The 11,514-nt window shown below is 37.1% G+C and overlaps 1 protein-coding gene across 9 annotated transcripts; it reads left to right on the forward strand.

Moving 5' to 3' along the window:
- The first annotated feature begins 367 nt into the window (after window positions 1-367).
- LOC121983817 lies at window positions 368-11,467 on the forward strand. Of its 9 annotated transcripts, none has more exons than XR_006112713.1 (6): window positions 368-622; window positions 1,967-3,395; window positions 3,640-3,697; window positions 10,121-10,208; window positions 10,379-10,670; window positions 11,005-11,467. XR_006112713.1 is itself a non-coding variant. In XM_042536451.1 (6 exons), the coding sequence occupies exons 2-5, from the start codon at window positions 3,182-3,184 to the stop codon at window positions 10,656-10,658; spliced, it is 495 nt and encodes a 164-aa protein (XP_042392385.1). In that variant the 5' UTR covers window positions 368-622; window positions 1,967-3,181; the 3' UTR covers window positions 10,659-10,670; window positions 11,005-11,467. The 9 variants fall into 9 exon arrangements, 1 of the variants encoding a protein (XP_042392385.1); XM_042536451.1 differs by having other exon boundaries at window positions 10,524-10,670; XR_006112716.1 differs by having other exon boundaries at window positions 1,967-6,640; window positions 10,524-10,670.
- Window positions 11,468-11,514: the final 47 nt, after the last annotated feature.

An 11,514-nucleotide genomic window follows, 5' to 3' on the forward strand; every position in this document is an offset into this window, starting at 1 on the left:
TACCATATGGCCGTCGGATCCCGACAAGATCTAAGCAAGCGTGGCCAAGTAGATAAGATAATGGTCTTAATGAAATAATATTTATAGCTTTTGATTTTTTTAATTATTTTTTAGATTTTTAAAAATAATTTAAAACTTCAATATATATAAAAAAAGCTCAGAACCGAGTCATGTGAGGGCCCGCACAGCACCTTGAGCCGCAGACTCTAACTAGTGGATCCGTTCGGGTTCGATCCGAATCAGATACGCTTCGTCATTTTTAAAGAAAATAGAATCAAAATACGGATCTCGATTCGCCGACCCGATCCGTTTCCTGTATTTGCGTAAAAGCCCTTGCTCTTCACCATAATTTTAAGGGAGTCCATTTGCAGAGGAACCCTCGGGCCGCTTTTATTCTTCCTCCCTTTTTCGGTCTCCTTCTTCTTCTTCTTCTTCGATCGGAGAATGCGCTCGATCTGGGTTTTCTGATCTTGGTTCGGATTCTGGATAAGCGATTAGAGGCGAGATGGGTTCTCGGGATGAGAAGGGCAACGACGAGCAGTGGAAGGAGAGGGAGCGCGCGACTAGGGCTTGGCGCGTCGCTCTCTTCGGATTTGTCGGGGTCGCCGCCGCTGGCCTCGTGGTATGATCTCCCCTCGCGTCCTACAGAACTTCCTGTTCCTTATTCTTGGAGTTTGTTTATAATTTTCTTTTCTTTGGTTAACTTGATTTTGTATTGTAGTGGAGGGGGATGAATTCGATATAAAAAGAACACGATCGTTTTGCTAGAAAGATTGCGTCTTTTTCATCTTGCACGATAACGCAATGAGTCATTGTCGATTTTACCTCTGCCTTTGTTTCGCTACACAACTCTACGCTTTGTTTGATCAACGAGCTTAGCAGTCTTTTGAGTTTGAATGGAATCTAAACAAAGATCTTTTTCAATATGTTGAACTGCACGATCAACCTGCTTTTGATTTTTTCTTTCTATTGTTTATGCTGAATTTCAAGTTGGAGATGTGATGTGAAGTGAAGTTGGAATTTGGTCTAGTACTATAACGGTGTCATCAGTTTCAGAGTAATTCATGGACTTTGTAAATGCTTTGCCAATTCCAATGTAGTTTAATGTGATGAATCGATCTGGTAAGTTTTCAATTTCTTTGGAGTAACAAGAGGCACCTGATTCACAATTTTAACTGTGTTCTTTGCTCATGTTTGAAATCTGTTCTTTATTTATTTCTATTAGAGAGAGAATTTTAACTGTGTTCTTTGCTTCATCTGTCAGGTTTTTATGGTTGCCTTTGACGTTTGTTTATTATATGCATGCCATGATCATGCCTTGCTTTCCTAGTTCCAGTATAGTGCTAGTTGTAAACATTAATGTCTTACACTCCTCACTGATCAAGAATCGTTCTGTACTAAAATTGGTTATATTGAAGATCTAGACTCTTGCAAAAATTTCCTAATATTTTTGGAGTTATTCTGGGTTAACTTTGGGTTTCAACATTTCAGCATGGCAATGGTTAATGTATATAGAGTTCATTGCTTGTAATTCTTAGGTGCTATTGTGTCCATACACTCCTTGATAAGAAGTGTTATCTTGCTCACGTACCAACTTAACTGGAATATGTGGTCTTTGGTTGTGCAAAACTGCTGAATGGGTATACACTCAGGTAGAGTTAGTGTCTGAATTGCTACTTTTAGCATTGCAACTAGTTTTCAGAATTATGTATTTTGTAATTTTAAATGCAAAATATGAAAATTTAATACATCCATCTGAATCCCAATACACAATTATTAAAAAAAAATAATAAAAAAAAAAGAGTTTTTTTAAGCTAATACTGTAATACACATCAGATGCACATCAATCCTTGAATCCCAATATACAATCATAAAAAAATAATAAAAAAATGAGATTTTTTTTAGCTAATGCATATCAGATGCATCATCAGAGATCAAATTCATCGCCCAACCAAATTTGATCCAGGTCCTCGCTACCCAAAGCATCACTTGCTTGTCCAAGCTGCGGCCAAGGAGAGAGTAAGTAACTGCATTCATTTTCTGCATCAAGCTGAACCAACGGGGCAAGAAAATGCTGGGTGCAGAACGCCTGGTTTTCATCACACGAAGAAGGAGACAGCTGCATCCATGGAGAGAGAAAGTTACTGCCTTCATTCTCATCCTCGAGCTGAACCAACGAGGCAAGAAGCTGGGCGCAGAACGCCTTGTCATCATCGCAAGAAGAAGGAGACGGTTCAGGAGACTGCTCAAGAAACATTGGCAGCTGCCAATTACACACCCTCTTCGCCGGTGGCTGTGCGGTGCATTCAGAAAACAGAGCGGCCTCATGCGGCTGCGATCTCTTGGGCGGCGGCTGTGCGGTGCATTCAGGAAACAGAGCCGACGGTAAGTTAGCGGCCTCGTACGATCTCTTGGGCGGCGTCTCAGCAGTGCATTCAGGAGACAGAGCGGACTCATGCAGTCGCGTCGTCGGAAAGTTGGCAGCCGATCGCTTTTTGATCTTGCCCGCCCGGTTCTTGATATGGCAGAGTACTTGGGTCTGGAAGACGCCGGCGACGGAGAGAAGTTCGTATTCGTGCATGATCCAACCTGAATTTTTGCTCTTGCCGTCGTTGAAAGACAAACTGCTCTTGCAACCCACGGCGATCTCCCGTCCTTCGGCATCTAGCGTGGTCACAGATTCTTCTTTCTTGCTGTACAGGGTCCAAGTCCCTGTTCCAGCCCTTCGATCCACCCTGGTTCCGACAGCGTTCTTGCGCTTTCTCTTGGCGAAAAAGTAGCCTTCTTGGTCGCCATTCCTCAAAAGATTCCACGGTTCGGTGCCGTAGACGTCGGCTTCGACGACCGCCGTTGACGGCACTAGCTTTCCAGCTACTCTATTAGCCAGATAGTCGACAATGAGCTCTTTATCTGTCGGAAGAAAGCGATAGCCGATGGGAATCGCCGTCGCCGTTCCGCCCGTCGTCGTCGCCATTCCGAATTTCCGATCGTTGTGTCGTCGTCTGGTCGGAGTGCCGCTTTCAGTGTAATAAATAAGGTTTGGATCCGGACCCGGGCCGGGCCGGGTTAAGTATCCGTTGACCCGGTCGAAGGACCAAACCCTATACCCACTTGCTTTCCAAATTGAACCCGGCCGCCGAGGAGTCTCTCTCTCTCTCTCTCTCTCTCTCTCTTCACTTCCATGGGACGGCGAAAAAGCGGCGGCACCAAAGCTGAAGCTGACGGCCAGAAGAGCCATGGGCTCGCCCTGGGCACCGCCTGCGTCGTGGGAGACAGAATGGGGGTGGACGGCGAGGAGATGGAGGAGAATGCCGAGAGCTCCAACCTCGACGACTCGCCGTTGATCGGCGCGGACAACACCAGCGCCGGACTACGACTCAATGCTGAAAAAAAGAGTTTTTTTCCCCTTATTTGTTTTTATTATGGGTTAATTGCTATGTTTTTTATATACTTTATAACTTTTACGAATCTATCACATATTTTTAAAAATAACTAAACCTACTGTATAACCTTGACGTTGTATCAAAAGATCATTTGAATTATTATCGGGGAAGCCAGAACAAATACATTCTAGGTGTTTTTTTTTGTCTAACAAGTTACTACAGGAACTGACTCCTTATTTTGTCTTTCTATTTGCAGGTATCCATGAAGTAAGTTATTCATTTCTGATTCATGATCTACTACTGGTTGCCATCATGTATGTGATGGTGTAATGTTTCTATTTAGTGAAATTCTTAATATTATTGATTTTTTGAAATTTAACTTATATTTACGCAGGCTAAGAGTTTCTTTGTTTGTTTCTGATCTGTTGTGTTTATTAATCAATTGGAGATAAAATAAAAGAGAGACAATAATACTAGTCAATATTATCTTCTTTCTCTTGTTATGATTCTCTGCATTTTTTCCTCATTTTTTTTTCTAACAATAGACATCAACTGCCAGTTATAGTAGCTAGTGGCTGAATATTATTTGATTGGTTTGGAGATCATAACGATCTTATCATGCATAGAAGGGTTATTTCAAGCTAATAATAGACCTTATTAGACATGACAAACAGCCAAGGGATGTGGCACATTTGAGGAACGTAAGATTAAATGTATAGGATAGAGCCAATAAGTTTTGATCTACCTATGCCTTTTCCTGATTTGCCAAATATTTTAGTGAACTATTTTGTATAACTTGTCTCCTATGTTAAGTAGATTACTCAGAAGCACTCGAATGTTTTTTTTTTTATTGTTTATGCAAATTTAAGCATTATTGTTGACAAAAAAAAATTATGTTCTTTCTTTAGGATATTTATTAGTCTAAACTAAATGTTGTAAGGGATGCATCTGTCTGACCTGAGCTTCTTGGTCTGCGTCATAGAAGTATACTTAGTCCATTGTTATAAGCTTAAATTTCTGGGCATCATTGTTAATAGTAGGATTTTCATCGCTTTTGATTGTCTGTTGTTATTTACTTTTGCTTTCTTTTATTCTCTTTTGAAATCATTTATCTTTGTTTTTTTTTTTGATGCATTGGATTCCCTTAACTTTCTTTGTCTGGAAGGAAAAAAGGATGTTGTTAGGACAAAAACATATCAGAATGTTATTTATCAGAATACGTTTCTCTATTCAAGAACAAGGTTGTCCTCGATGTGGGTGCAGGAACAGGAATGTTATCTCTGTTTTGTGCTAGAGCAGGGGCAAAACATATATATGCATGAAGTCATTTTCTGAATTACCTTCTCTGGAATGAATTAGGTCCACAAATAGTTGGAAATCATATCATATATATGAAATGAGCTATTGAGTAATGGGAAAATGGCAGTTATTCCCTAACTAGTTCTAGATATGTAGAACTGTTCTTAGAGCATCTTGAAAGGTTTTCTGGACCTCCATGTCACTGGATCAAACATGCTGCTCAACACAGTATATACAGAGAGTAATCACAAGTATAGACTTTCTGACTGGAATTTTTAAGTATCCTCCTTTTTCTTCGCGTGTCCTTCCATGAACCAAGTTAGCTAGTTCCTACTGACATAGCACTTTAGAATACAATGTTTTGTTTGGCACACGAAACAACAACAAATGATTCGTTCCTCTACTTATTGGATTTCCAAGTTGCATTATCTAATTTGGCTTTGGAAAATTATGGACCGACCTTATTAGAATGCTGTAAGAATCAATACTCTTTACCTGTTGCACAACATTCATTGTGGTATTAGGAAAAAAACAACTACTACAAGATGCTTGCTATTCTTTTATAACATTTTTCTTTAAAAATTTTATTTAATTGACTCTCTAATTTTTATAGGCTTATATTTGGAGATGTAAACAAAGAATCAGATAAAAACTCATGAGTTGATCTAGGGCTGACACAAACTTCAGGATAAAATGATGCTCTGGTACTTGCATCCCGTAACTTGATAATTCAAAGAATATAATAATTCAAAGAACACATATGGAATTTTTTCCTCAAACTGTTTGTTCACAAAATTTATAAATAATCTTTTTATTAAAAAATGTAATATGTGTTAAGACTCAGGACTCAAGACTGCTAGCAATTTATTATCTGCAAAATTACATAAACAACAAAATATATTTTCTTTTTCATTTCTTAAACAGAAGAACATAAATAATTAAAAAAAATTACAAATAGTAACTCAAATATCTAAATTGAATATTCATTAATACTTGAAAGGAACAATCCTTCTTTACTAAATAGTAACTATTATTGGCTAATAAGAAGCACCTACTTTAGCTCTTACCATAACACAATGTTTCATAAAATTCAATAAATTCAATGATATAAAATAGAGAATGCAATAAATATCAAGATCCGCATTGAACCGTATCCTTACTCGGATTTAGCCATTAATTGAACTAAGCCTTCTCTCTATTTGACTTGAGAATTAATCTTTACTGCTACATGGCCAAAATTTCATTCAGTCGTCAAAATTGAATCAAACCTCCATCCAATTAAATTCGAAACCCAATTAATAATCCGAAGCCAACTAAAGTTGTTGTTGTTCCTGCATTTATTAGTGGACTAATTGTTCATGAGTTGTAATCCCGAAAGGAGTTTTATCATGAGATTCCACATCCAGTTCTAATGGCGTCTCCCAGCATGATGAAGCAGTTTATGTGTATTTGTTTCGGCTTTTGGTTGGAAACTGCAGAATAATTTTGAATGGGCTTGTTGCAATGAGCGTGCCGGTGATTGATTTATGTTCTCCTGTACAAGGATACTGGTGGTCCTGAATTTGTAGCAATGCTCGAGCTGCTAGTATTTAAGGCAATGGCATTTATCTCCTCTTCAGGACCATTAAGAGGTGGGATTCTGCTACTACTAAATGTGCTTCAGAAGACTGTTATGTCACTTAGCACTCCCAAATATTACAAATGGAGATTTCTTGAATCAATTGGCAACGGTGCAAGATCAAGGCATATACTCTCTAGCAAATGTTACAAACAAGGAGTCCTTCTCATCTGTCCACAGGTTGCTCTACCTTTAAACTTTAAATAATGCAAAATAATTGACCGGAACATTCATTGTGCAGCAAGGAAAAAATGGACAACAATACATTTGTTTGATGGGCTATTTTCTGTTGTTTTAGAACATGCTAAACACAGTTCTTTATGCCCGCGATAAATGGCTTGTAAGTGATATTCCAATCTGTTTTAATTTCCCAAACATCAAATTTGCATTTTCTTTCATTACCATGATCATACCTACTTAGTTCTTTATATGGTGCTTGGTTATGTTTATTATCTCTTGACGTGCCTCACTAACTCGTAGTGCTTGAACATCTGAGGCTCAGTATTATTGCTCTTAAGTCTGATTAAAAACTTGATGGTCTATATTATGTATAGGCTAAACATAATGACAGTATCAAATCTTCCGCTTAATCTTCAGTTTATTTTGGGGGTAATTATTTTTTTGAAAAAATTGTCAGAGCAGTTGAGCTTCTGTGTGCACAACTAGCATAATAACCACATTTGATGTCCACTAATGATACACCAAAATTCATGCTCAACTTGTAAAATGGAAAATATAATGATCAATGAAATACGTATCCCATCATTGTCTCAAAGTGCCAATTGGTATCAGTTGGCATGACTGAAACTTATTGTTTCAACTATTGACTATTATCAATTTTGTTAGGCATTGGTAAATGTCACTATACCAACTGATGCAGTGATAAAGGGAGACTCGTCCGGTACGGGTCAACTGCCAAGGTGGAGGTCAACTGTCAAATGGAGGTTAAAGTCAAGGTGGTCAACGTCATTGTGTCAAAGGGCTCGCCTATGGTGGCCGAGCGGAGGTCGACTACAATGGCAGGTCGGTGCAGGTAATGTCCGATCGACAAGAAGCTTGTCCGAGCCGACCATCGTCCAACTCAGAACAATATGGTAAGATCGCCAGACGTTAAGAGCGTAGCACTTATCTGATCGGAAGGACGTAGTCTACTATACCTAGTCACCGCAAGGAAGCACAGTCGAGGTTGACCGAGCGGAGGAGTCCCAGCTGAGTGGCTACTTCGCTCGATCGAGCAGCGGGATCATTGCCGTATCTCTCAATATCCTTTTGGAAGATAGTGCCGCTGACACGAAGCATTACTAACAGGCGAATCGTACGGCGGAAGCTTCTACTGTCTTGTCCTGTTAAGGTATGGTGTCAAATGCACTTTCCTTACAGGTCATTTCATAGGATGAATTGAAGAACGTGCCCATGCCTCGAGGAGCGTGCAGATCGTCCACTAGGGCACTATATAAAGGGGGATTCATGCACCGGCGGAAGTATGCGCAGGCATTATTCACGATTCACGCTCGCTTTCACTGTTGTTCCGCCTCCTTTTATAATTCCGGTGACTGACTTGAGCGTCGGAGGGCCAACGCCGGGGACCCCTTTCCTAGCTCGGCACTGACATTTCTTGTTTTACAGAGCGGAGCGCAGTCCACATCCAGTCAATGCAGCAGTCATATCCCCATCTAGCCACCTTCCAACATAGTTTTACTTGCATCAATTGAGAAACTCAAATGAATTTATAGTGTATTTGTGTCTGTTTCATTCTATCGTGCCAATCTAATTCAACTCCTAATGGTTCATTTAGAGGTATTTATGGACATGTCAGGAAATTAGGTTCAATATTGGATTTCCTAGTAGCAGTAAGTAATCTAGATTTGGAAAATTAAGGACTAACCTTATTAGAATGTTGTAACAATCAATACTCTTATCTATCGCACAACCTTATTAGGTCTGTGGGATTAGGAAAAAACAATTATTAGTCAAGATAATTGCTATACTTTTATAATGTTTTGCTTTAACATTTTAATTTAATCGACTCTCTAATTTTTATAGGTTTATATTTGGAGATGTAAACAAAGTAACTAACAGATTAAAACTCACGAGTTGATCTTGGGTTGAGATAAACTTCAGGATTGAATGATGCTCTAGACCTTGCATCCCGTAACTTGATGATTCAAAGGACACATACAAAATTTCTCCCCTAAATTGTTTGTTTGCAAAACTTATAATTAATCTTTTCATTAAAAAACCAACATGTAACACGAGTCAAGATTGCCCTACAGGTCTGGAATATTAAGTTAAATTAAAAAAAAATAACAATTAATGAAAATTTCACAAGTCTAACAGTACATTATCTGCAAAATTACATAAACAACAAAATATACTCTCTTTTTTTTCAATTTCTTAAACAGAAGGACTACAAATAATTATGTCACAGAATAGATACTCAAATATCTAAATTGAATATTCATTAATACTTGAAAGGAACTACCCAATAATAACACTTCTTTACTAAATACCATTATTAGCTAATAAGAATCACATCTCTTAATTAAACTAACCCTTCTCTCTATTTGATTTGAGAATTAATCCTTACCCATACATGGACAAAATTTCATTCGATCGCCAAAATGAATCAAACCTCCATCCAATCAAAATCAAAACCCACCTAATAATAAAGCCCAACAAATAGTCAAGACTCAAGGGATGCATTTATATATTAACTCAAATATTCATAATTGAATTCAAAACATAACACATAGCTCAAAAGTGATGTATGCATTTTTAGTGTTTGGTAGCTTAACATGCATTAGGCCAAAAAAAATAGTATTCTTTTGAAGATTTGAAGACAGTTTTTTGAACCAAGAACCATCTTCTGTACTAATATTGATTTTTTTATTCAACTCAACTCAATAGTTTTGAACACTTGGGGTGGTGGTGAGATTATAAAACATCATCAGTATCTTATAAAAGATTAAGAATCATAATATCTGTAAGTTAATACATAGTTTGTAAAGACGATTTATATAGTTTCACCACATTAAGTCATGTCATGTTACATTAAAAATTGGAAAATAAAATATATAAAATATTGTTAGATTGAGTAGTTTATGAAAGAAAAACTAAGATGGGATAGATTGAGGATTGGCCAACGTTAGGTAGTGGTACTTATTATATGGACTAAATATATGATATTATGATATGTTTTATATATTGAACTACCACAAAATGTAATAGTTTACTCCAATCATTCAAGTAGATATTATTTGGTAAAGCTTATGAATTGCAAGAAATGAAATGACATGTATTATGAATTTTAATGAGAAAAACATTATAAGAGCGCCTTTGTTGCTATACAAATGTTTGTTTAGGATCAATATGCTCATCCAATAATTTGAAAAGAAGATGTACAATCTTCAGCAATTTTGTAATCTAGAACCGCTAGAATTAGGAAGTAGGGTAGAGGTGAGGAGAGGGAAAACTGGACAAGAGAGAAGAGAGTAAAAATCCAAAGTAGAATAACCCCTTATGATCAAAATGGAATACCAAGTATGGTACCAAAGATGCCTTATGTAGACATTCCCATTAGGTCCATCAAACTCTCCACTGAACCCTCTAAAAAAAGGTGCTATCTGATTGCACCAATTACTGAAGTATCCGTGCAAACGAATTAAATTCCTGCATCATTGCCTGTTCTTCTGTCTTGAAAGTGTTTAAATTTTTGATGCTTTGTGGTGTTCAACAAAGATGTGTTGTTACTAGGCTCACTCACTTATAAGGCTAATACACTCAAAACACCAGTTTTATGTTTCTTGGTTCATTCTTCTAGATCAACGACGACATTATCTTACCAGACAAAACTTTACTATTCTTGGCAACAATTGAGGATGCTGAATACAAAGAAGATAAGATTGAGTGTGAGTCTTTGTAGACCTTTAGTGCTTGATATTCTAATTATTCTTTTTAGATTCTAATAATTTTCTAATTATTCTAAGCATTTTTTTTATGGTCTTATCCTGAGAGATTCTGTTTTGTTTCATTTAAAGTGATTTTACTATTTCTGTTGGAACTATGTTCCTTCTTCCAGTTTGGAACAATGTGTATGGTTTTGATATGAGCTGCATCAGGAAACAAGCTATGGTTAAACCACTCGTTGATACTTTTGATCCAAAACAAATTGTTACCTCTGATGTTTTAGTTAAGGTGATTTCTATTACGGTTGATTCTTATAGACGATGGATATTTCTGAAATGGCATCTGGTGATGTGTCCTTCATGGCTCCTTTCAAACTAATAGCAGAACGCGATGATTACATGCATTTGTGGCATACTTTAATGTCCTATTCACTCAATGTCAAAAGGAGATAAGCTTTTCTACCGGTAAGGTTTCATACTTGAGGCAGTCATCATAAATTGTTAATGTATTTACCTTTTTGTATTTATGATTTGATTAATTGGTTTTTTATGATTCAAGCAGTCAATAACTTTGCTCCATAAATACTAAGGTTGAGCAGAAAGTTCTTTTAGAATGTCGATCAATTGTAGATTGCTCAGAATAAATAATAACCTGATCAATTGTAGATGAAGTTTAAAATTTCATCCATATTTATGAATATGGGCTAATGTGAAGTAGGAACGTTGGTAATCCATGCTTGTTCCTGTTTGCATTGATTTTCTCGCAAGCTTAACAAAGCATATCATCTGTTTTATACAGGCCCGAGATCAAAAGCTGCACACTGGAAACAAACTGTTCTTTACCTTGATGAAGTTCTAACGATTTGCGAGGATGAAGTAATCAATGGGAGCATTTCTGTAGAGCCCAATAAGAAGAACCCGCAGGATCTAGAGATTACAATAAACTATTCCTTAAATGGGAAACGTTGTCAAGTTTCTCTAACCCAACACTATAAAATGTGATAGCTGGAGTTTTTGCTGATGAAGTAAACAATGTGATTCATGTGGACTCCCATGCTTAGAAGTTGGAATTGTTGTGTTAAACTATTCTGTAGTAGTTGATAATATTTTAAGAAATTATATCATCCTTGTTGATTAAGATAAGAGAGATATTAATTGATCTAACTTTATTTGATGCTTCTTGTCATAGGATAGTTGTATCATGTATGTGATTGCTGAATTCAGTTTGCTAAAATGGTGTATGAATAATTGCTTTAGATTAACCTTCGTTGTTGCCATAAATGACACCAACTCTAATCAACTAGTGAAC

This window comes from Zingiber officinale, chromosome 5B, assembly GCF_018446385.1.
Source record: "Zingiber officinale cultivar Zhangliang chromosome 5B, Zo_v1.1, whole genome shotgun sequence".
Lineage (NCBI taxonomy): Eukaryota > Viridiplantae > Streptophyta > Magnoliopsida > Zingiberales > Zingiberaceae > Zingiber > Zingiber officinale.